Source organism: Aulonocara stuartgranti (assembly GCF_965226115.1).
Source record: "Aulonocara stuartgranti genome assembly, chromosome: 16".
In the NCBI taxonomy this organism is placed as follows: domain Eukaryota; kingdom Metazoa; phylum Chordata; class Actinopteri; order Cichliformes; family Cichlidae; genus Aulonocara; species Aulonocara stuartgranti.
This window is the reverse complement of record NC_138952.1, coordinates 7,437,274-7,462,565: the sequence shown is the minus strand read 5'-3', so window position 1 is coordinate 7,462,565 and position 25,292 is coordinate 7,437,274. Positions and strand designations below refer to the sequence as shown.

General features: G+C 45.2%; 9 protein-coding genes across 13 annotated transcripts in view; all 9 read right to left on the bottom strand.

Annotated features, from left to right (window-relative positions):
* The window catches only part of LOC309691610 (collagen alpha-3(VI) chain-like), a 100,596-nt gene that overhangs the window by 31,263 nt on the left and 44,041 nt on the right, over positions 1–25,292 (bottom strand). The gene's annotated exons all lie outside the window — the stretch shown is intronic.
* Positions 186–3,221, bottom strand: LOC309690407 (collagen alpha-3(VI) chain-like; the record flags this gene model as incomplete). The annotated part of the gene is made up of 4 exons (XM_082507441.1): positions 186–802; positions 1,057–1,656; positions 1,877–2,476; positions 2,699–3,221. The coding sequence occupies 4 exons, from the start codon at positions 3,219–3,221 to the stop codon at positions 186–188; spliced, it is 2,340 nt and encodes a 779-aa protein (XP_082363567.1).
* LOC309690406 (collagen alpha-3(VI) chain-like) lies at positions 3,435–7,404 on the bottom strand (the record flags this gene model as incomplete). The annotated part of the gene is made up of 5 exons (XM_082507440.1): positions 3,435–4,145; positions 4,373–4,965; positions 5,184–5,777; positions 5,966–6,631; positions 6,882–7,404. The coding sequence occupies 5 exons, from the start codon at positions 7,402–7,404 to the stop codon at positions 3,495–3,497; spliced, it is 3,027 nt and encodes a 1,008-aa protein (XP_082363566.1). The 3' UTR covers positions 3,435–3,494.
* LOC309690405 (collagen alpha-3(VI) chain-like) lies at positions 7,622–8,473 on the bottom strand (the record flags this gene model as incomplete). Its single annotated transcript, XM_082507439.1, has 2 exons — positions 7,622–8,327; positions 8,468–8,473. The coding sequence occupies 2 exons, from the start codon at positions 8,471–8,473 to the stop codon at positions 7,677–7,679; spliced, it is 657 nt and encodes a 218-aa protein (XP_082363565.1). The 3' UTR covers positions 7,622–7,676.
* Positions 8,223–9,331, bottom strand: LOC309690404 (collagen alpha-3(VI) chain-like; the record flags this gene model as incomplete). Its single annotated transcript, XM_082507438.1, has 2 exons — positions 8,223–9,147; positions 9,319–9,331. The coding sequence occupies 2 exons, from the start codon at positions 9,329–9,331 to the stop codon at positions 8,474–8,476; spliced, it is 687 nt and encodes a 228-aa protein (XP_082363564.1). The 3' UTR covers positions 8,223–8,473.
* LOC309690403 (collagen alpha-3(VI) chain-like) lies at positions 9,287–10,139 on the bottom strand (the record flags this gene model as incomplete). Its single annotated transcript, XM_082507437.1, has 2 exons — positions 9,287–9,993; positions 10,134–10,139. 2 exons carry the CDS (start codon positions 10,137–10,139, stop codon positions 9,343–9,345), a joined length of 657 nt encoding a protein of 218 aa, XP_082363563.1. The 3' UTR covers positions 9,287–9,342.
* LOC309690402 (collagen alpha-3(VI) chain-like) lies at positions 9,889–11,586 on the bottom strand (the record flags this gene model as incomplete). Its single annotated transcript, XM_082507436.1, has 2 exons — positions 9,889–10,813; positions 11,064–11,586. The coding sequence occupies 2 exons, from the start codon at positions 11,584–11,586 to the stop codon at positions 10,140–10,142; spliced, it is 1,197 nt and encodes a 398-aa protein (XP_082363562.1). The 3' UTR covers positions 9,889–10,139.
* LOC309690401 (collagen alpha-3(VI) chain-like) lies at positions 11,805–15,172 on the bottom strand (the record flags this gene model as incomplete). The annotated part of the gene is made up of 5 exons (XM_082507435.1): positions 11,805–12,510; positions 12,675–13,330; positions 13,581–14,173; positions 14,380–15,026; positions 15,167–15,172. 5 exons carry the CDS (start codon positions 15,170–15,172, stop codon positions 11,860–11,862), a joined length of 2,553 nt encoding a protein of 850 aa, XP_082363561.1. The 3' UTR covers positions 11,805–11,859.
* LOC309690400 (collagen alpha-3(VI) chain-like) lies at positions 14,922–16,619 on the bottom strand (the record flags this gene model as incomplete). Its single annotated transcript, XM_082507434.1, has 2 exons — positions 14,922–15,846; positions 16,097–16,619. The coding sequence occupies 2 exons, from the start codon at positions 16,617–16,619 to the stop codon at positions 15,173–15,175; spliced, it is 1,197 nt and encodes a 398-aa protein (XP_082363560.1). The 3' UTR covers positions 14,922–15,172.

Sequence of the window (25,292 nt, the reverse complement as noted above, 5' to 3'; positions counted from 1 at the left end):
GAGATTTACCATATGTTTAACTTGGTCAATCAAATATTTTGCAGCTAAAGAGAAACATCTTGAAATTGAACTCTTTCTTCGCAAGCACAACTATTTAAAAAAAAAAACACAATCCACTAGCTAACTGAACACAGCAAATCACATTTGGTTTCTTTTCACACTGTTTCCTACCATGATACTGGAGATTACAAAGGAGTCACGTTCTTACCGGTCACTGTTGGTGTCATGGGTGTGGCCCTCACTATCACTTTGCTCATTACAGAAGAGAGCTGTTCTTGGACACTGGGAAGGTCAGTGAACTCGGACACTGACAGAGCATAACTGGGCTCATATGATATTTTCTGCAGCTCTCTAGCATCTGAGGTCCTAGTTCCAATGCCAATCACATAAATGCCTTGCTGTTTGAGAGCTGAGCCTGGGCTATCTACATTATCAAAAGACCTTCCCCCAGTTAGTAAGATCAATATCTGTGGGACACCCTGCAGGCGTCTACTTCCAGAGGAGTTTGTAAAGACGTTGTCTCTGACGTATTGGAGAGCTGCCCCAGTGTTTAGGGGTCTTCCTCCTCTGTGTCTAAGCCCTCTGACCGAGTCCACCACATCCTCCCTTGTGGTATATGTGTTCAGATAGAAATGGACCCCTGGTTCTCTGCTGTACTGGACCACAGAGACATGGTCTTTGTTTTCTCCCACATTGATTTTCTCCACCACTCTCTCTACAAAATCACGCATGGCAGGAAAGCCATTCCTTGTGCCATCAGAACCATCCAGAAGGAATACAATATCTTTTATGACACGTGAAGCTGAGAAAAGACAGTAGGACAAAAAAATGAAAACCTTTCACAAAGCTTGTGAAATTATCTTTCACTGGCACACTAATATTTTAACAACACTAGCCTGGCCTACTTCTGTTTTAGAAAGACCACAGCATGCTACCAACTGGTTTGAAATGCACAAAAAACCTATACAAACATCACATTCATTTATTTGCTTTTCCTCACTGTAGCTGAAATTAGCAACTTTTGGAGCCAGCAATAGGTTGTGTCTGACAACGTACCAATTACGGTTGATAATTCTGGGCTGACTTCAAAAACTGCAGCTTCCACAGAGGACTCAAGTTGCTGTTGCACTTTGGGTAGGTCAGTAAGTTCAGACACAGATAGAGCATAACTGGGCTCGCCAGTTATGGTCTGAAGTTCTCTGGGGTCAGAGCCTCGGGTTCCAATTGCAATGGTCAAGACACCCAGCTGTTTGAGAGCAGAGGCTGGTTCATCAATACTGTCAAATGATCTTCCACCAGTGATCAATATTAGGACCTGCGGAACTCCTGATGGCCGCCTGCTTCCGGCAGAGGCCGTGAAGACGTTATCCCTCAAGTACCGGAGAGCTGCTCCAGTGTTGAGGGGTCGTCCGCCTTTGTGCCTCAAACCTCTGACACTGTCAAGGACCTCTCTTTTTGTGGTGTACGTGTTCAGATAGAACTGGACGGCTGGATCGCTGCTGTACTGAACAACCGACACACGGTCTTTGCCATCATCCACACTGAGTGTGTCTACTTGTTTTTGGACAAAGTCTCTCATAGCTGGGAATCCACTTCTAGTAGCATCAGATCCATCCAGCAAAAACACCACATCCCTTCCTGCTGGCTGTCTGACCACTAAGAGACATGAGATTTACCATATGTTTAACTTGGTCAATCAAATATTTTGCAGCTAAAGAGAAACATCTTGAAATTGAACTCTTTCTTCGCAAGCACAACTATTTTGTAAAGAAAAAAACAATCCACTAGCTAACTGAACACAGCAAATCACATTTGGTTTCTTTTCACACTGTTTCCTACAATGATACTGGACTTTGAAGATGGGTCATGTTCTTACCAGTCACTGTTGGGGTCAAAGGTGTGACCCTCATTGGCACTGTGCTCATTACAGAAGAGAGCTGTTCTTGAACATTGGGAAGGTCAGTGAACTCAGACACAGATACAGCATGACTGGGCTCGCCAGTTATGGTCTGAAGTTCTCTGGGGTCAGAGCCTCGGGTTCCAATTGCAATGGTCAAGACACCCAGCTGTTTGAGAGCAGAGGCTGGTTCATCAATACTGTCAAATGATCTTCCACCAGTGATCAATATTAGGACCTGTGGAACTCCTGAGGGCCGCCTGCTTCCGGCAGAGGCCGTGAAGACGTTATCCCTCAAGTACCGGAGAGCTGCTCCAGTGTTGAGGGGTCGTCCGCCTTTGTGCCTCAAACCTCTGACACTGTCAAGGACCTCTCTTTTTGTGGTGTACGTGTTCAGATAGAACTGGACGGCTGGATCGCTGCTGTACTGAACAACCGACACACGGTCTTTGCCATCATCCACACTGAGTGTGTCTACTTGTTTTTGGACAAAGTCTCTCATAGCTGGGAATCCACTTCTAGTAGCATCAGATCCATCCAGCAAAAACACCACATCCCTTCTTGCTGGCTGTCTGACCACTAAGAGACATGAGATTTACCATATGTTTAACTTGGTCAATCAAATATTTTGCAGCTAAAAAGCACCATGGTAAAATTGAACTCTTTCTTCGCAAGCACAACTATTTTGTAAAAAAACAACAACAATCCACTAGCTAACTGAACACAGCAAATCACATTTGGTTTCTTTTCACACTGTTTCCTACAATGATACTGGACTTTGAAGATGGGTCATGTTCTTACCAGTCACTGTTGGGGTCAAAGGTGTGACACTCATTGGCACTGTGCTCATTACAGAAGAGAGCTGTTCTTGAACATTGGGAAGGTCAGTGAACTCAGACACAGATACAGCATGACTGGGCTCGCCAGTTATGGTCTGAAGTTCTCTGGGGTCAGAGCCTCGGGTTCCAATTGCAATGGTCAAGACACCCAGCTGTTTGAGAGCAGAGGCTGGTTCATCAATACTGTCAAATGATCTTCCACCAGTGATCAATATTAGGACCTGCGGAACTCCTGATGGCCGCCTGCTTCCGGCAGAGGCCGTGAAGACGTTATCCCTCAAGTACCGGAGAGCTGCTCCAGTGTTGAGGGGTCGTCCGCCTTTGTGCCTCAAACCTCTGACACTGTCAAGGACCTCTCTTTTTGTGGTGTAAGTGTTCAGATAGAACTGGACGGCTGGATCGCTGCTGTACTGAACAACCGACACACGGTCTTTGCCATCATCCACACTGAGTGTGTCTACTTGTTTTTGGACAAAGTCTCTCATAGCTGGGAATCCACTTCTAGTAGCATCAGATCCATCCAGCAAAAACACCACATCCCTTCCTGTTGGCTGTCTGACCACTAAGAGACATGAGATTTACCATATGTTTAACTTGGTCAATCAAATATTTTGCAGCTAAAGAGAAACATCTTGAAATTGAACTCTTTCTTCGCAAGCACAACTATTTAAAAAAAAAAACACAATCCACTAGCTAACTGAACACAGCAAATCACATTTGGTTTCTTTTCACACTGTTTCCTACCATGATACTGGAGATTACAAAGGAGTCACGTTCTTACCGGTCACTGTTGGTGTCATGGGCGTGGCCCTCACTATCACTTTGCTCATTACAGAAGAGAGCTGTTCTTGGACACTGGGAAGGTCAGTGAACTCGGACACTGACAGAGCATAACTGGGCTCATATGATATTTTCTGCAGCTCTCTAGCATCTGAGGTCCTAGTTCCAATGCCAATCACATAAATGCCCTGCTGTTTGAGAGCTGAGGCTGGGCTATCTACATTGTCAAAAGACCTTCCCCCAGTTAGTAAGATCAATATCTGTGGGACACCCTGCAGGTGTCTACTTCCAGAGGAGTTTGTAAAGACGTTGTCTCTGACGTATTGGAGAGCTGCCCCAGTGTTTAGGGGTCTTCCTCCTCTGTGTCTAAGCCCTCTGACCGAGTCCACCACATCCTCCCTTGTGGTATATGTGTTCAGATAGAAATGGACCTCTGGTTCTCTGCTGTACTGGACCACAGAGACATGGTCTTTGTTTTCTCCCACATTGATTTTCTCCACCACTCTCTCTACAAAATCACGCATGGCAGGAAAGCCATTCCTTGTGCCATCAGAACCATCCAGAAGGAATACAATATCTTTTCTGTCACGTGAAGCTGAGAAAAGACAGTAGGACAAAAAAATGAAAACCTTTCACAAAGCTTGTGAGATTATCTTTCACTGGCACACTAATATTTTAACAACACTAGCCTGGCCTACTTCTGTTTTAGAAAGACCACAGCATGCTACCAACTGGTTTGAAATGCACAAAAAACCTATACACACATCACATTCATTTATTTGCTTTTCCTCACTGTAGCTAAAATTAATAACTTTTGGAGCAAGCAACAGGATGTGTCTGACAACGTACCAATTACGGTTGGTAATTCTGGGGTGACTTCAAAAACTGCAGCTTCCACAGATGACTCAAGTTGCTGTTGCACTTTGGGTAGGTCAGTAAGTTCAGACACAGATAGAGCATAACTGGGCTCGCCAGTTATGGTCTGAAGTTCTCTGGGGTCAGAGCCTCGGGTTCCAATTGCAATGGTCAAGACACCCAGCTGTTTGAGAGCAGAGGCTGGTTCATCAATACTGTCAAATGATCTTCCACCAGTGATCAATATTAGGACCTGCGGAACTCCTGATGGCCGCCTGCTTCCGGCAGAGGCCGTGAAGACGTTATCCCTCAAGTACCGGAGAGCTGCTCCAGTGTTGAGGGGTCGTCCGCCTTTGTGCCTCAAACCTCTGACACTGTCAAGGACCTCTCTTTTTGTGGTGTACGTGTTCAGATAGAACTGGACGGCTGGATCGCTGCTGTACTGAACAACCGACACACGGTCTTTGCCATCATCCACACTGAGTGTGTCTACTTGTTTTTGGACAAAGTCTCTCATAGCTGGGAATCCACTTCTAGTAGCATCAGATCCATCCAGCAAAAACACCACATCCCTTCCTGCTGGCTGTCTGACCACTAAGAGACATGAGATTTACCATATGTTTAACTTGGTCAATCAAATATTTTGCAGCTAAAGAGAAACATCTTGAAATTGAACTCTTTCTTCGCAAGCACAACTATTTAAAAAAAAAACACAATCCACTAGCTAACTGAACACAGCAAATCACATTTGGTTTCTTTTCACACTGTTTCCTACCATGATACTGGAGATTACAAAGGAGTCACGTTCTTACCGGTCACTGTTGGTGTCATGGGCGTGGCCCTCACTATCACTTTGCTCATTACAGAAGAGAGCTGTTCTTGGACACTGGGAAGGTCAGTGAACTCGGACACTGACAGAGCATAACTGGGCTCATATGATAGTTTCTGCAGCTCTCTAGCATCTGAGGTCCTAGTTCCAATGCCAATCACATAAATGCCCTGCTGTTTGAGAGCTGAGGCTGGGCTATCTACATTGTCAAAAGACCTTCCCCCAGTTAGTAAGATCAATATCTGTGGGACACCCTGCAGGCGTCTACTTCCAGAGGAGTTTGTAAAGACGTTGTCTCTGACGTATTGGAGAGCTGCCCCAGTGTTTAGGGGTCTTCCTCCTCTGTGTCTAAGCCCTCTGACCGAGTCCACCACATCCTCCCTTGTGGTATATGTGTTCAGATAGAAATGGACCTCTGGTTCTCTGCTGTACTGGACCACAGAGACATGGTCTTTGTTTTCTCCCACATTGATTTTCTCCACCACTCTCTCTACAAAATCACGCATGGCAGGAAAGCCATTCCTTGTGCCATCAGAACCATCCAGAAGGAATACAATATCTTTTCTGTCACGTGAAGCTGAGAAAAGACAGTAGGACAAAAAAATGAAAACCTTTCACAAAGCTTGTGAGATTATCTTTCACTGGCACACTAATATTTTAACAACACTAGCCTGGCCTACTTCTGTTTTAGAAAGACCACAGCATGCTACCAACTGGTTTGAAATGCACAAAAAACCTATACACACATCACATTCATTTATTTGCTTTTCCTCACTGTAGCTAAAATTAATAACTTTTGGAGCAAGCAACAGGATGTGTCTGACAACGTACCAATTACGGTTGGTAATTCTGGGGTGACTTCAAAAACTGCAGCTTCCACAGAGGACTCAAGTTGCTGTTGCACTTTGGGTAGGTCAGTAAGTTCAGACACAGATAGAGCATAACTGGGCTCGCCAGTTATGGTCTGAAGTTCTCTGGGGTCAGAGCCTCGGGTTCCAATTGCAATGGTCAAGACACCCAGCTGTTTGAGAGCAGAGGCTGGTTCATCAATACTGTCAAATGATCTTCCACCAGTGATCAATATTAGGACCTGCGGAACTCCTGATGGCCGCCTGCTTCCGGCAGAGGCCGTGAAGACGTTATCCCTCAAGTACCGGAGAGCTGCTCCAGTGTTGAGGGGTCGTCCGCCTTTGTGCCTCAAACCTCTGACACTGTCAAGGACCTCTCTTTTTGTGGTGTACGTGTTCAGATAGAACTGGACGGCTGGATCGCTGCTGTACTGAACAACCGACACACGGTCTTTGCCATCATCCACACTGAGTGTGTCTACTTGTTTTTGGACAAAGTCTCTCATAGCTGGGAATCCACTTCTAGTAGCATCAGATCCATCCAGCAAAAACACCACATCCCTTCCTGCTGGCTGTCTGACCACTAAGAGACATGAGATTTACCATATGTTTAACTTGGTCAATCAAATATTTTGCAGCTAAAAAGCACCATGGTAAAAGTGAACTCTTTCTTTACAACCACAACTATTTTATAAAAAAAACAAAAACGAAAACAGAACAAAAAAAAAGGAAAAACAATCCACTGGCTGATTAAACACAGCAAAACCAAATGATTTCTTTTCACACTGTTTCCTACAATGATACTGGACTTTGAAGATGGGTCATGTTCTTACCAGTTACTGTTGGGGTCAAAGGTGTGACCCTCATTGGCACTGTGCTCATTACAGAAGAGAGCTGTTCTTGAACATTGGGAAGGTCAGTGAACTCAGACACAGATACAGCATGACTGGGCTCGCCAGTTATGGTCTGAAGTTCTCTGGGGTCAGAGCCTCGGGTTCCAATTGCAATGGTCAAGACACCCAGCTGTTTGAGAGCAGAGGCTGGTTCATCAATACTGTCAAATGATCTTCCACCAGTGATCAATATTAGGACCTGCGGAACTCCTGAGGGCCGCCTGCTTCCGGCAGAGGCCGTGAAGACGTTATCCCTCAAGTACCGGAGAGCTGCTCCAGTGTTGAGGGGTCGTCCGCCTTTGTGCCTCAAACCTCTGACACTGTCAAGGACCTCTCTTTTTGTGGTGTACGTGTTCAGATAGAACTGGACGGCTGGATCGCTGCTGTACTGAACAACCGACACACGGTCTTTGCCATCATCCACACTGAGTGTGTCTACTTGTTTTTGGACAAAGTCTCTCATAGCTGGGAATCCACTTCTAGTAGCATCAGATCCATCCAGCAAAAACACCACATCCCTTCCTGCTGGCTGTCTGACCACTAAGAGACATGAGATTTACCATATGTTTAACTTGGTCAATCAAATATTTTGCAGCTAAAGAGAAACATCTTGAAATTGAACTCTTTCTTCGCAAGCACAACTATTTAAAAAAAAAACACAATCCACTAGCTAACTGAACACAGCAAATCACATTTGGTTTCTTTTCACACTGTTTCCTACCATGATACTGGAGATTACAAAGGAGTCACGTTCTTACCGGTCACTGTTGGTGTCATGGGCGTGGCCCTCACTATCACTTTGCTCATTACAGAAGAGAGCTGTTCTTGGACACTGGGAAGGTCAGTGAACTCGGACACTGACAGAGCATAACTGGGCTCATATGATATTTTCTGCAGCTCTCTAGCATCTGAGGTCCTAGTTCCAATGCCAATCACATAAATGCCCTGCTGTTTGAGAGCTGAGGCTGGGCTATCTACATTGTCAAAAGACCTTCCCCCAGTTAGTAAGATCAATATCTGTGGGACACCCTGCAGGCGTCTACTTCCAGAGGAGTTTGTAAAGACGTTGTCTCTGACGTATTGGAGAGCTGCCCCAGTGTTTAGGGGTCTTCCTCCTCTGTGTCTAAGCCCTCTGACCGAGTCCACCACATCCTCCCTTGTGGTATATGTGTTCAGATAGAAATGGACCTCTGGTTCTCTGCTGTACTGGACCACAGAGACATGGTCTTTGTTTTCTCCCACATTGATTTTCTCCACCACTCTCTCTACAAAATCACGCATGGCAGGAAAGCCATTCCTTGTGCCATCAGAACCATCCAGAAGGAATACAATATCTTTTCTGTCACGTGAAGCTGAGAAAAGACAGTAGGACAAAAAAATGAAAACCTTTCACAAAGCTTGTGAGATTATCTTTCACTGGCACACTAATATTTTAACAACACTAGCCTGGCCTACTTCTGTTTTAGAAAGACCACAGCATGCTACCAACTGGTTTGAAATGCACAAAAAACCTATACACACATCACATTCATTTATTTGCTTTTCCTCACTGTAGCTAAAATTAATAACTTTTGGAGCAAGCAACAGGATGTGTCTGACAACGTACCAATTACGGTTGGTAATTCTGGGGTGACTTCAAAAACTGCAGCTTCCACAGAGGACTCAAGTTGCTGTTGCACTTTGGGTAGGTCAGTAAGTTCAGACACAGATAGAGCATAACTGGGCTCGCCAGTTATGGTCTGAAGTTCTCTGGGGTCAGAGCCTCGGGTTCCAATTGCAATGGTCAAGACACCCAGCTGTTTGAGAGCAGAGGCTGGTTCATCAATACTGTCAAATGATCTTCCACCAGTGATCAATATTAGGACCTGCGGAACTCCTGATGGCCGCCTGCTTCCGGCAGAGGCCGTGAAGACGTTATCCCTCAAGTACCGGAGAGCTGCTCCAGTGTTGAGGGGTCGTCCGCCTTTGTGCCTCAAACCTCTGACACTGTCAAGGACCTCTCTTTTTGTGGTGTACGTGTTCAGATAGAACTGGACGGCTGGATCGCTGCTGTACTGAACAACCGACACACGGTCTTTGCCATCATCCACACTGAGTGTGTCTACTTGTTTTTGGACAAAGTCTCTCATAGCTGGGAATCCACTTCTAGTAGCATCAGATCCATCCAGCAAAAACACCACATCCCTTCCTGCTGGCTGTCTGACCACTAAGAGACATGAGATTTACCATATGTTTAACTTGGTCAATCAAATATTTTGCAGCTAAAGAGAAACATCTTGAAATTGAACTCTTTCTTCGCAAGCACAACTATTTAAAAAAAAAACACAATCCACTAGCTAACTGAACACAGCAAATCACATTTGGTTTCTTTTCACACTGTTTCCTACCATGATACTGGAGATTACAAAGGAGTCACGTTCTTACCGGTCACTGTTGGTGTCATGGGCGTGGCCCTCACTATCACTTTGCTCATTACAGAAGAGAGCTGTTCTTGGACACTGGGAAGGTCAGTGAACTCGGACACTGACAGAGCATAACTGGGCTCATATGATAGTTTCTGCAGCTCTCTAGCATCTGAGGTCCTAGTTCCAATGCCAATCACATAAATGCCCTGCTGTTTGAGAGCTGAGGCTGGGCTATCTACATTGTCAAAAGACCTTCCCCCAGTTAGTAAGATCAATATCTGTGGGACACCCTGCAGGCGTCTACTTCCAGAGGAGTTTGTAAAGACGTTGTCTCTGACGTATTGGAGAGCTGCCCCAGTGTTTAGGGGTCTTCCTCCTCTGTGTCTAAGCCCTCTGACCGAGTCCACCACATCCTCCCTTGTGGTATATGTGTTCAGATAGAAATGGACCTCTGGTTCTCTGCTGTACTGGACCACAGAGACATGGTCTTTGTTTTCTCCCACATTGATTTTCTCCACCACTCTCTCTACAAAATCACGCATGGCAGGAAAGCCATTCCTTGTGCCATCAGAACCATCCAGAAGGAATACAATATCTTTTCTGTCACGTGAAGCTGAGAAAAGACAGTAGGACAAAAAAATGAAAACCTTTCACAAAGCTTGTGAGATTATCTTTCACTGGCACACTAATATTTTAACAACACTAGCCTGGCCTACTTCTGTTTTAGAAAGACCACAGCATGCTACCAACTGGTTTGAAATGCACAAAAAACCTATACACACATCACATTCATTTATTTGCTTTTCCTCACTGTAGCTAAAATTAATAACTTTTGGAGCAAGCAACAGGATGTGTCTGACAACGTACCAATTACGGTTGGTAATTCTGGGGTGACTTCAAAAACTGCAGCTTCCACAGAGGACTCAAGTTGCTGTTGCACTTTGGGTAGGTCAGTAAGTTCAGACACAGATAGAGCATAACTGGGCTCGCCAGTTATGGTCTGAAGTTCTCTGGGGTCAGAGCCTCGGGTTCCAATTGCAATGGTCAAGACACCCAGCTGTTTGAGAGCAGAGGCTGGTTCATCAATACTGTCAAATGATCTTCCACCAGTGATCAATATTAGGACCTGCGGAACTCCTGATGGCCGCCTGCTTCCGGCAGAGGCCGTGAAGACGTTATCCCTCAAGTACCGGAGAGCTGCTCCAGTGTTGAGGGGTCGTCCGCCTTTGTGCCTCAAACCTCTGACACTGTCAAGGACCTCTCTTTTTGTGGTGTACGTGTTCAGATAGAACTGGACGGCTGGATCGCTGCTGTACTGAACAACCGACACACGGTCTTTGCCATCATCCACACTGAGTGTGTCTACTTGTTTTTGGACAAAGTCTCTCATAGCTGGGAATCCACTTCTAGTAGCATCAGATCCATCCAGCAAAAACACCACATCCCTTCCTGCTGGCTGTCTGACCACTAAGAGACATGAGATTTACCATATGTTTAACTTGGTCAATCAAATATTTTGCAGCTAAAAAGCACCATGGTAAAAGTGAACTCTTTCTTTACAACCACAACTATTTTATAAAAAAAACAAAAACGAAAACAGAACAAAAAAAAAGGAAAAACAATCCACTGGCTGATTAAACACAGCAAAACCAAATGATTTCTTTTCACACTGTTTCCTACAATGATACTGGACTTTGAAGATGGGTCATGTTCTTACCAGTTACTGTTGGGGTCAAAGGTGTGACCCTCATTGGCACTGTGCTCATTACAGAAGAGAGCTGTTCTTGAACATTGGGAAGGTCAGTGAACTCAGACACAGATACAGCATGACTGGGCTCGCCAGTTATGGTCTGAAGTTCTCTGGGGTCAGAGCCTCGGGTTCCAATTGCAATGGTCAAGACACCCAGCTGTTTGAGAGCAGAGGCTGGTTCATCAATACTGTCAAATGATCTTCCACCAGTGATCAATATTAGGACCTGCGGAACTCCTGAGGGCCGCCTGCTTCCGGCAGAGGCCGTGAAGACGTTATCCCTCAAGTACCGGAGAGCTGCTCCAGTGTTGAGGGGTCGTCCGCCTTTGTGCCTCAAACCTCTGACACTGTCAAGGACCTCTCTTTTTGTGGTGTACGTGTTCAGATAGAACTGGACGGCTGGATCGCTGCTGTACTGAACAACCGACACACGGTCTTTGCCATCATCCACACTGAGTGTGTCTACTTGTTTTTGGACAAAGTCTCTCATAGCTGGGAATCCACTTCTAGTAGCATCAGATCCATCCAGCAAAAACACCACATCCCTTCCTGCTGGCTGTCTGACCACTAAGAGACATGAGATTTACCATATGTTTAACTTGGTCAATCAAATATTTTGCATCTAAAGAGAAACATCTTGAAATTGAACTCTTTCTTCGCAAGCACAACTATTTAAAAAAAAAAAGACAATCCACTAGCTAACTGAACACAGCAAATCACATTTGGTTTCTTTTCACACTGTTTCCTACCATGATACTGGAGATTACAAAGGAGTCACGTTCTTACCGGTCACTGTTGGTGTCATGGGCGTGGCCCTCACTATCACTTTGCTCATTACAGAAGAGAGCTGTTCTTGGACACTGGGAAGGTCAGTGAACTCGGACACTGACAGAGCATAACTGGGCTCATATGATATTTTCTGCAGCTCTCTAGCATCTGAGGTCCTAGTTCCAATGCCAATCACATAAATGCCCTGCTGTTTGAGAGCTGAGGCTGGGCTATCTACATTGTCAAAAGACCTTCCCCCAGTTAGTAAGATCAATATCTGTGGGACACCCTGCAGGCGTCTACTTCCAGAGGAGTTTGTAAAGACGTTGTCTCTGACGTATTGGAGAGCTGCCCCAGTGTTTAGGGGTCTTCCTCCTCTGTGTCTAAGCCCTCTGACCGAGTCCACCACATCCTCCCTTGTGGTATATGTGTTCAGATAGAAATGGACCTCTGGTTCTCTGCTGTACTGGACCACAGAGACATGGTCTTTGTTTTCTCCCACATTGATTTTCTCCACCACTCTCTCTACAAAATCACGCATGGCAGGAAAGCCATTCCTTGTGCCATCAGAACCATCCAGAAGGAATACAATATCTTTTCTGTCACGTGAAGCTGAGAAAAGACAGTAGGACAAAAAAATGAAAACCTTTCACAAAGCTTGTGAGATTATCTTTCACTGGCACACTAATATTTTAACAACACTAGCCTGGCCTACTTCTGTTTTAGAAAGACCACAGCATGCTACCAACTGGTTTGAAATGCACAAAAAACCTATACACACATCACATTCATTTATTTGCTTTTCCTCACTGTAGCTAAAATTAATAACTTTTGGAGCAAGCAACAGGATGTGTCTGACAACGTACCAATTACGGTTGGTAATTCTGGGGTGACTTCAAAAACTGCAGCTTCCACAGAGGACTCAAGTTGCTGTTGCACTTTGGGTAGGTCAGTAAGTTCAGACACAGATAGAGCATAACTGGGCTCGCCAGTTATGGTCTGAAGTTCTCTGGGGTCAGAGCCTCGGGTTCCAATTGCAATGGTCAAGACACCCAGCTGTTTGAGAGCAGAGGCTGGTTCATCAATACTGTCAAATGATCTTCCACCAGTGATCAATATTAGGACCTGCGGAACTCCTGAGGGCCGCCTGCTTCCGGCAGAGGCCGTGAAGACGTTATCCCTCAAGTACCGGAGAGCTGCTCCAGTGTTGAGGGGTCGTCCGCCTTTGTGCCTCAAACCTCTGACACTGTCAAGGACCTCTCTTTTTGTGGTGTACGTGTTCAGATAGAACTGGACGGCTGGATCGCTGCTGTACTGAACAACCGACACACGGTCTTTGCCATCATCCACACTGAGTGTGTCTACTTGTTTTTGGACAAAGTCTCTCATAGCTGGGAATCCACTTCTAGTAGCATCAGATCCATCCAGCAAAAACACCACATCCCTTCCTGCTGGCTGTCTGACCACTAAGAGACATGAGATTTACCATATGTTTAACTTGGTCAATCAAATATTTTGCAGCTAAAAAGCACCATGGTAAAAGTGAACTCTTTCTTTACAACCACAACTATTTTATAAAAAAAACAAAAACGAAAACAGAACAAAAAAAAAGGAAAAACAATCCACTGGCTGATTAAACACAGCAAAACCAAATGATTTCTTTTCACACTGTTTCCTACAATGATACTGGACTTTGAAGATGGGTCATGTTCTTACCAGTTACTGTTGGGGTCAAAGGTGTGACCCTCATTGGCACTGTGCTCATTACAGAAGAGAGCTGTTCTTGAACATTGGGAAGGTCAGTGAACTCAGACACAGATACAGCATGACTGGGCTCGCCAGTTATGGTCTGAAGTTCTCTGGGGTCAGAGCCTCGGGTTCCAATTGCAATGGTCAAGACACCCAGCTGTTTGAGAGCAGAGGCTGGTTCATCAATACTGTCAAATGATCTTCCACCAGTGATCAATATTAGGACCTGCGGAACTCCTGAGGGCCGCCTGCTTCCGGCAGAGGCCGTGAAGACGTTATCCCTCAAGTACCGGAGAGCTGCTCCAGTGTTGAGGGGTCGTCCGCCTTTGTGCCTCAAACCTCTGACACTGTCAAGGACCTCTCTTTTTGTGGTGTACGTGTTCAGATAGAACTGGACGGCTGGATCGCTGCTGTACTGAACAACCGACACACGGTCTTTGCCATCATCCACACTGAGTGTGTCTACTTGTTTTTGGACAAAGTCTCTCATAGCTGGGAATCCACTTCTAGTAGCATCAGATCCATCCAGCAAAAACACCACATCCCTTCCTGCTGGCTGTCTGACCACTAAGAGACATGAGATTTACCATATGTTTAACTTGGTCAATCAAATATTTTGCAGCTAAAGAGAAACATCTTGAAATTGAACTCTTTCTTCGCAAGCACAACTATTTAAAAAAAAAACACAATCCACTAGCTAACTGAACACAGCAAATCACATTTGGTTTCTTTTCACACTGTTTCCTACCATGATACTGGAGATTACAAAGGAGTCACGTTCTTACCGGTCACTGTTGGTGTCATGGGCGTGGCCCTCACTATCACTTTGCTCATTACAGAAGAGAGCTGTTCTTGGACACTGGGAAGGTCAGTGAACTCGGACACTGACAGAGCATAACTGGGCTCATATGATAGTTTCTGCAGCTCTCTAGCATCTGAGGTCCTAGTTCCAATGCCAATCAGATAAATGCCCTGCTGTTTGAGAGCTGAGGCTGGGCTATCTACATTGTCAAAAGACCTTCCCCCAGTTAGTAAGATCAATATCTGTGGGACACCCTGCAGGCGTCTACTTCCAGAGGAGTTTGTAAAGACGTTGTCTCTGACGTATTGGAGAGCTGCCCCAGTGTTTAGGGGTCTTCCTCCTCTGTGTCTAAGCCCTCTGACCGAGTCCACCACATCCTCCCTTGTGGTATATGTGTTCAGATAGAAATGGACCTCTGGTTCTCTGCTGTACTGGACCACAGAGACATGGTCTTTGTTTTCTCCCACATTGATTTTCTCCACCACTCTCTCTACAAAATCACGCATGGCAGGAAAGCCATTCCTTGTGCCATCAGAACCATCCAGAAGGAATACAATATCTTTTCTGTCACGTGAAGCTGAGAAAAGACAGTAGGACAAAAAAATGAAAACCTTTCACAAAGCTTGTGAGATTATCTTTCACTGGCACACTAATATTTTAACAACACTAGCCTGGCCTACTTCTGTTTTAGAAAGACCACAGCATGCTACCAACTGGTTTGAAATGCACAAAAAACCTATACACACATCACATTCATTTATTTGCTTTTCCTCACTGTAGCTAAAATTAATAACTTTTGGAGCAAGCAACAGGATGTGTCTGACAACGTACCAATTACGGTTGGTAATTCTGGGGTGACTTCAAAAACTGCAGCTTCCACAGAGGACTCAAGTTGCTGTTGCACTTTGGGTAGGTCAGTAAGTTCAGACACAGATAGAGCATAACTGGGCTCGCCAGTTATGGTCTGAAGTTCTCTGGGGTCAGAGCCTCGGGTTCCAATTGCAATGGTCAAGACACCCAGCTGTTTGAGAGCAGAGGCTGGTTCATCAATACTGTCAAATGATCTTCCACCAGTGATCAATATTAGGACCTGCGGAACTCCTGATGGCCGCCTGCTTCCGGCAGAGGCCGTGAAGACGTTATCCCTCAAGTACCGGAGAGCTGCTCCAGTGTTGAGGGGTCGTCCGCCTTTGTGCCTCAAACCTCTGACACTGTCAAGGACCTCTCTTTTTGTGGTGTACGTGTTCAGATAGAACTGGACGGCTGGATCGCTGCTGTACTGAACAACCGACACACGGTCTTTGCCATCATCCACACTGAGTGTGTCTACTTGTTTTTGGACAAAGTCTCTCATAGCTGGGAATCCACTTCTAGTAGCATCAGATCCATCCAGCAAAAACACCACATCCCTTCCTGCTGGCTGTCTGACCACTAAGAGACATGAGATTTACCATATGTTTAACTTGGTCAATCAAATATTTTGCAGCTAAAAAGCACCATGGTAAAAGTGAACTCTTTCTTTACAACCACAACTATTTTATAAAAAAAACAAAAACGAAAACAGAACAAAAAAAAAGGAAAAACAATCCACTGGCTGATTAAACACAGCAAAACCAAATGATTTCTTTTCACACTGTTTCCTACAATGATACTGGACTTTGAAGATGGGTCATGTTCTTACCAGTTACTGTTGGGGTCAAAGGTGTGACCCTCATTGGCACTGTGCTCATTACAGAAGAGAGCTGTTCTTGAACATTGGGAAGGTCAGTGAACTCAGACACAGATACAGCATGACTGGGCTCGCCAGTTATGGTCTGAAGTTCTCTGGGGTCAGAGCCTCGGGTTCCAATTGCAATGGTCAAGACACCCAGCTGTTTGAGAGCAGAGGCTGGTTCATCAATACTGTCAAATGATCTTCCACCAGTGATCAATATTAGGACCTGCGGAACTCCTGAGGGCCGCCTGCTTCCGGCAGAGGCCGTGAAGACGTTATCCCTCAAGTACCGGAGAGCTGCTCCAGTGTTGAGGGGTCGTCCGCCTTTGTGCCTCAAACCTCTGACACTGTCAAGGACCTCTCTTTTTGTGGTGTACGTGTTCAGATAGAACTGGACGGCTGGATCGCTGCTGTACTGAACAACCGACACACGGTCTTTGCCATCATCCACACTGAGTGTGTCTACTTGTTTTTGGACAAAGTCTCTCATAGCTGGGAATCCACTTCTAGTAGCATCAGATCCATCCAGCAAAAACACCACATCCCTTCCTGCTGGCTGTCTGACCACTAAGAGACATGAGATTTACCATATGTTTAACTTGGTCAATCAAATATTTTGCATCTAAAGAGAAACATCTTGAAATTGAACTCTTTCTTCGCAAGCACAACTATTTAAAAAAAAAAAGACAATCCACTAGCTAACTGAACACAGCAAATCACATTTGGTTTCTTTTCACACTGTTTCCTACCATGATACTGGAGATTACAAAGGAGTCACGTTCTTACCGGTCACTGTTGGTGTCATGGGCGTGGCCCTCACTATCACTTTGCTCATTACAGAAGAGAGCTGTTCTTGGACACTGGGAAGGTCAGTGAACTCGGACACTGACAGAGCATAACTGGGCTCATATGATATTTTCTGCAGCTCTCTAGCATCTGAGGTCCTAGTTCCAATGCCAATCAGATAAATGCCCTGCTGTTTGAGAGCTGAGGCTGGGCTATCTACATTGTCAAAAGACCTTCCCCCAGTTAGTAAGATCAATATCTGTGGGACACCCTGCAGGCGTCTACTTCCAGAGGAGTTTGTAAAGACGTTGTCTCTGACGTATTGGAGAGCTGCCCCAGTGTTTAGGGGTCTTCCTCCTCTGTGTCTAAGCCCTCTGACCGAGTCCACCACATCCTCCCTTGTGGTATATGTGTTCAGATAGAAATGGACCTCTGGTTCTCTGCTGTACTGGACCACAGAGACATGGTCTTTGTTTTCTCCCACATTGATTTTCTCCACCACTCTCTCTACAAAATCACGCATGGCAGGAAAGCCATTCCTTGTGCCATCAGAACCATCCAGAAGGAATACAATATCTTTTCTGTCACGTGAAGCTGAGAAAAGACAGTAGGACAAAAAAATGAAAACCTTTCACAAAGCTTGTGAGATTATCTTTCACTGGCACACTAATATTTTAACAACACTAGCCTGGCCTACTTCTGTTTTAGAAAGACCACAGCATGCTACCAACTGGTTTGAAATGCACAAAAAACCTATACACACATCACATTCATTTATTTGCTTTTCCTCACTGTAGCTAAAATTAATAACTTTTGGAGCAAGCAACAGGATGTGTCTGACAACGTACCAATTACGGTTGGTAATTCTGGGGTGACTTCAAAAACTGCAGCTTCCACAGAGGACTCAAGTTGCTGTTGCACTTTGGGTAGGTCAGTAAGTTCAGACACAGATAGAGCATAACTGGGCTCGCCAGTTATGGTCTGAAGTTCTCTGGGGTCAGAGCCTCGGGTTCCAATTGCAATGGTCAAGACACCCAGCTGTTTGAGAGCAGAGGCTGGTTCATCAATACTGTCAAATGATCTTCCACCAGTGATCAATATTAGGACCTGCGGAACTCCTGATGGCCGCCTGCTTCCGGCAGAGGCCGTGAAGACGTTATCCCTCAAGTACCGGAGAGCTGCTCCAGTGTTGAGGGGTCGTCCGCCTTTGTGCCTCAAACCTCTGACACTGTCAAGGACCTCTCTTTTTGTGGTGTACGTGTTCAGATAGAACTGGACGGCTGGATCGCTGCTGTACTGAACAACCGACACACGGTCTTTGCCATCATCCACACTGAGTGTGTCTACTTGTTTTTGGACAAAGTCTCTCATAGCTGGGAATCCACTTCTAGTAGCATCAGATCCATCCAGCAAAAACACCACATCCCTTCCTGCTGGCTGTCTGACCACTAAGAGACATGAGATTTACCATATGTTTAACTTGGTCAATCAAATATTTTGCAGCTAAAAAGCACCATGGTAAAAGTGAACTCTTTCTTTACAACCACAACTATTTTATAAAAAAAACAAAAACGAAAACAGAACAAAAAAAAAGGAAAAACAATCCACTGGCTGATTAAACACAGCAAAACCAAATGATTTCTTTTCACACTGTTTCCTACAATGATACTGGACTTTGAAGATGGGTCATGTTCTTACCAGTCACTGTTGGGGTCAAAGGTGTGACCCTCATTGGCACTGTGCTCATTACAGAAGAGAGCTGTTCTTGAACATTGGGAAGGTCAGTGAACTCAGACACAGATACAGCATGACTGGGCTCGCCAGTTATGGTCTGAAGTTCTCTGGGGTCAGAGCCTCGGGTTCCAATTGCAATGGTCAAGACACCCAGCTGTTTGAGAGCAGAGGCTGGTTCATCAATACTGTCAAATGATCTTCCACCAGTGATCAATATTAGGACCTGCGGAACTCCTGAGGGCCGCCTGCTTCCGGCAGAGGCCGTGAAGACGTTATCCCTCAAGTACCGGAGAGCTGCTCCAGTGTTGAGGGGTCGTCCGCCTTTGTGCCTCAAACCTCTGACACTGTCAAGGACCTCTCTTTTTGTGGTGTACGTGTTCAGATAGAACTGGACGGCTGGATCGCTGCTGTACTGAACAACCGACACACGGTCTTTGCCATCATCCACACTGAGTGTGTCTACTTGTTTTTGGACAAAGTCTCTCATAGCTGGGAATCCACTTCTAGTAGCATCAGATCCATCCAGCAAAAACACCACATCCCTTCCTGCTGGCTGTCTGACCACTAAGAGACATGAGATTTACCATATGTTTAACTTGGTCAATCAAATATTTTGCAGCTAAAGAGAAACATCTTGAAATTGAACTCTTTCTTCGCAAGCACAACTATTTAAAAAAAAAACACAATCCACTAGCTAACTGAACACAGCAAATCACATTTGGTTTCTTTTCACACTGTTTCCTACCATGATACTGGAGATTACAAAGGAGTCACGTTCTTACCGGTCACTGTTGGTGTCATGGGCGTGGCCCTCACTATCACTTTGCTCATTACAGAAGAGAGCTGTTCTTGGACACTGGGAAGGTCAGTGAACTCGGACACTGACAGAGCATAACTGGGCTCATATGATATTTTCTGCAGCTCTCTAGCATCTGAGGTCCTAGTTCCAATGCCAATCACATAAATGCCCTGCTGTTTGAGAGCTGAGGCTGGGCTATCTACATTGTCAAAAGACCTTCCCCCAGTTAGTAAGATCAATATCTGTGGGACACCCTGCAGGCGTCTACTTCCAGAGGAGTTTGTAAAGACGTTGTCTCTGACGTATTGGAGAGCTGCCCCAGTGTTTAGGGGTCTTCCTCCTCTGTGTCTAAGCCCTCTGACCGAGTCCACCACATCCTCCCTTGTGGTATATGTGTTCAGATAGAAATGGACCTCTGGTTCTCTGCTGTACTGGACCACAGAGACATGGTCTTTGTTTTCTCCCACATTGATTTTCTCCACCACTCTCTCTACAAAATCACGCATGGCAGGAAAGCCATTCCTTGTGCCATCAGAACCATCCAGAAGGAATACAATATCTTTTCTGTCACGTGAAGCTGAGAAAAGACAGTAGGACAAAAAAATGAAAACCTTTCACAAAGCTTGTGAGATTATCTTTCACTGGCACACTAATATTTTAACAACACTAGCCTGGCCTACTTCTGTTTTAGAAAGACCACAGCATGCTACCAACTGGTTTGAAATGCACAAAAAACCTATACACACATCACATTCATTTATTTGCTTTTCCTCACTGTAGCTAAAATTAATAACTTTTGGAGCAAGCAACAGGATGTGTCTGACAACGTACCAATTACGGTTGGTAATTCTGGGGTGACTTCAAAAACTGCAGCTTCCACAGATGACTCAAGTTGCTGTTGCACTTTGGGTAGGTCAGTAAGTTCAGACACAGATAGAGCATAACTGGGCTCGCCAGTTATGGTCTGAAGTTCTCTGGGGTCAGAGCCTCGGGTTCCAATTGCAATGGTCAAGACACCCAGCTGTTTGAGAGCAGAGGCTGGTTCATCAATACTGTCAAATGATCTTCCACCAGTGATCAATATTAGGACCTGCGGAACTCCTGATGGCCGCCTGCTTCCGGCAGAGGCCGTGAAGACGTTATCCCTCAAGTACCGGAGAGCTGCTCCAGTGTTGAGGGGTCGTCCGCCTTTGTGCCTCAAACCTCTGACACTGTCAAGGACCTCTCTTTTTGTGGTGTACGTGTTCAGATAGAACTGGACGGCTGGATCGCTGCTGTACTGAACAACCGACACACGGTCTTTGCCATCATCCACACTGAGTGTGTCTACTTGTTTTTGGACAAAGTCTCTCATAGCTGGGAATCCACTTCTAGTAGCATCAGATCCATCCAGCAAAAACACCACATCCCTTCCTGCTGGCTGTCTGACCACTAAGAGACATGAGATTTACCATATGTTTAACTTGGTCAATCAAATATTTTGCAGCTAAAAAGCACCATGGTAAAAGTGAACTCTTTCTTTACAACCACAACTATTTTATAAAAAAAACAAAAACGAAAACAGAACAAAAAAAAAGGAAAAACAATCCACTGGCTGATTAAACACAGCAAAACCAAATGATTTCTTTTCACACTGTTTCCTACAATGATACTGGACTTTGAAGATGGGTCATGTTCTTACCAGTTACTGTTGGGGTCAAAGGTGTGACCCTCATTGGCACTGTGCTCATTACAGAAGAGAGCTGTTCTTGAACATTGGGAAGGTCAGTGAACTCAGACACAGATACAGCATGACTGGGCTCGCCAGTTATGGTCTGAAGTTCTCTGGGGTCAGAGCCTCGGGTTCCAATTGCAATGGTCAAGACACCCAGCTGTTTGAGAGCAGAGGCTGGTTCATCAATACTGTCAAATGATCTTCCACCAGTGATCAATATTAGGACCTGCGGAACTCCTGAGGGCCGCCTGCTTCCGGCAGAGGCCGTGAAGACGTTATCCCTCAAGTACCGGAGAGCTGCTCCAGTGTTGAGGGGTCGTCCGCCTTTGTGCCTCAAACCTCTGACACTGTCAAGGACCTCTCTTTTTGTGGTGTACGTGTTCAGATAGAACTGGACGGCTGGATCGCTGCTGTACTGAACAACCGACACACGGTCTTTGCCATCATCCACACTGAGTGTGTCTACTTGTTTTTGGACAAAGTCTCTCATAGCTGGGAATCCACTTCTAGTAGCATCAGATCCATCCAGCAAAAACACCACATCCCTTCCTGCTGGCTGTCTGACCACTAAGAGACATGAGATTTACCATATGTTTAACTTGGTCAATCAAATATTTTGCAGCTAAAGAGAAACATCTTGAAATTGAACTCTTTCTTCGCAAGCACAACTATTTAAAAAAAAAAACACAATCCACTAGCTAACTGAACACAGCAAATCACATTTGGTTTCTTTTCACACTGTTTCCTACCATGATACTGGAGATTACAAAGGAGTCACGTTCTTACCGGTCACTGTTGGTGTCATGGGCGTGGCCCTCACTATCACTTTGCTCATTACAGAAGAGAGCTGTTCTTGGACACTGGGAAGGTCAGTGAACTCGGACACTGACAGAGCATAACTGGGCTCATATGATAGTTTCTGCAGCTCTCTAGCATCTGAGGTCCTAGTTCCAATGCCAATCACATAAATGCCCTGCTGTTTGAGAGCTGAGGCTGGGCTATCTACATTGTCAAAAGACTTTCCCCCAGTTAGTAAGATCAATATCTGTGGGACACCCTGCAGGCGTCTACTTCCAGAGGAGTTTGTAAAGACGTTGTCTCTGACGTATTGGAGAGCTGCCCCAGTGTTTAGGGGTCTTCCTCCTCTGTGTCTAAGCCCTCTGACCGAGTCCACCACATCCTCCCTTGTGGTATATGTGTTCAGATAGAAATGGACCTCTGGTTCTCTGCTGTACTGGACCACAGAGACATGGTCTTTGTTTTCTCCCACATTGATTTTCTCCACCACTCTCTCTACAAAATCACGCATGGCAGGAAAGCCATTCCTTGTGCCATCAGAACCATCCAGAAGGAATACAATATCTTTTCTGTCACGTGAAGCTGAGAAAAGACAGTAGGACAAAAAAATGAAAACCTTTCACAAAGCTTGTGAGATTATCTTTCACTGGCACACTAATATTTTAACAACACTAGCCTGGCCTACTTCTGTTTTAGAAAGACCACAGCATGCTACCAACTGGTTTGAAATGCACAAAAAACCTATACACACATCACATTCATTTATTTGCTTTTCCTCACTGTAGCTAAAATTAATAACTTTTGGAGCAAGCAACAGGATGTGTCTGACAACGTACCAATTACGGTTGGTAATTCTGGGGTGACTTCAAAAACTGCAGCTTCCACAGAGGACTCAAGTTGCTGTTGCACTTTGGGTAGGTCAGTAAGTTCAGACACAGATAGAGCATAACTGGGCTCGCCAGTTATGGTCTGAAGTTCTCTGGGGTCAGAGCCTCGGGTTCCAATTGCAATGGTCAAGACACCCAGCTGTTTGAGAGCAGAGGCTGGTTCATCAATACTGTCAAATGATCTTCCACCAGTGATCAATATTAGGACCTGCGGAACTCCTGATGGCCGCCTGCTTCCGGCAGAGGCCGTGAAGACGTTATCCCTCAAGTACCGGAGAGCTGCTCCAGTGTTGAGGGGTCGTCCGCCTTTGTGCCTCAAACCTCTGACACTGTCAAGGACCTCTCTTTTTGTGGTGTACGTGTTCAGATAGAACTGGACGGCTGGATCGCTGCTGTACTGAACAACCGACACACGGTCTTTGCCATCATCCACACTGAGTGTGTCTACTTGTTTTTGGACAAAGTCTCTCATAGCTGGGAATCCACTTCTAGTAGCATCAGATCCATCCAGCAAAAACACCACATCCCTTCCTGCTGGCTGTCTGACCACTAAGAGACATGAGATTTACCATATGTTTAACTTGGTCAATCAAATATTTTGCAGCTAAAAAGCACCATGGTAAAAGTGAACTCTTTCTTTACAACCACAACTATTTTATAAAAAAAACAAAAACGAAAACAGAACAAAAAAAAGAGGAAAAACAATCCACTGGCTGATTAAACACAGCAAAACCAAATGATTTCTTTTCACACTGTTTCCTACAATGATACTGGACTTTGAAGATGGGTCATGTTCTTACCAGTCACTGTTGGGGTCAAAGGTGTGACCCTCATTGGCACTGTGCTCATTACAGAAGAGAGCTGTTCTTGAACATTGGGAAGGTCAGTGAACTCAGACACAGATACAGCATGACTGGGCTCGCCAGTTATGGTCTGAAGTTCTCTGGGGTCAGAGCCTCGGGTTCCAATTGCAATGGTCAAGACACCCAGCTGTTTGAGAGCAGAGGCTGGTTCATCAATACTGTCAAATGATCTTCCACCAGTGATCAATATTAGGACCTGCGGAACTCCTGAGGGCCGCCTGCTTCCGGCAGAGGCCGTGAAGACGTTATCCCTCAAGTACCGGAGAGCTGCTCCAGTGTTGAGGGGTCGTCCGCCTTTGTGCCTCAAACCTCTGACACTGTCAAGGACCTCTCTTTTTGTGGTGTACGTGTTCAGATAGAACTGGACGGCTGGATCGCTGCTGTACTGAACAACCGACACACGGTCTTTGCCATCATCCACACTGAGTGTGTCTACTTGTTTTTGGACAAAGTCTCTCATAGCTGGGAATCCACTTCTAGTAGCATCAGATCCATCCAGCAAAAACACCACATCCCTTCCTGCTGGCTGTCTGACCACTAAGAGACATGAGATTTACCATATGTTTAACTTGGTCAATCAAATATTTTGCAGCTAAAGAGAAACATCTTGAAATTGAACTCTTTCTTCGCAAGCACAACTATTTAAAAAAAAAAACACAATCCACTAGCTAACTGAACACAGCAAATCACATTTGGTTTCTTTTCACACTGTTTCCTACCATGATACTGGAGATTACAAAGGAGTCACGTTCTTACCGGTCACTGTTGGTGTCATGGGCGTGGCCCTCACTATCACTTTGCTCATTACAGAAGAGAGCTGTTCTTGGACACTGGGAAGGTCAGTGAACTCGGACACTGACAGAGCATAACTGGGCTCATATGATATTTTCTGCAGCTCTCTAGCATCTGAGGTCCTAGTTCCAATGCCAATCACATAAATGCCCTGCTGTTTGAGAGCTGAGGCTGGGCTATCTACATTGTCAAAAGACCTTCCCCCAGTTAGTAAGATCAATATCTGTGGGACACCCTGCAGGCGTCTACTTCCAGAGGAGTTTGTAAAGACGTTGTCTCTGACGTATTGGAGAGCTGCCCCAGTGTTTAGGGGTCTTCCTCCTCTGTGTCTAAGCCCTCTGACCGAGTCCACCACATCCTCCCTTGTGGTATATGTGTTCAGATAGAAATGGACCTCTGGTTCTCTGCTGTACTGGACCACAGAGACATGGTCTTTGTTTTCTCCCACATTGATTTTCTCCACCACTCTCTCTACAAAATCACGCATGGCAGGAAAGCCATTCCTTGTGCCATCAGAACCATCCAGAAGGAATACAATATCTTTTCTGTCACGTGAAGCTGAGAAAAGACAGTAGGACAAAAAAATGAAAACCTTTCACAAAGCTTGTGAGATTATCTTTCACTGGCACACTAATATTTTAACAACACTAGCCTGGCCTACTTCTGTTTTAGAAAGACCACAGCATGCTACCAACTGGTTTGAAATGCACAAAAAACCTATACACACATCACATTCATTTATTTGCTTTTCCTCACTGTAGCTAAAATTAATAACTTTTGGAGCAAGCAA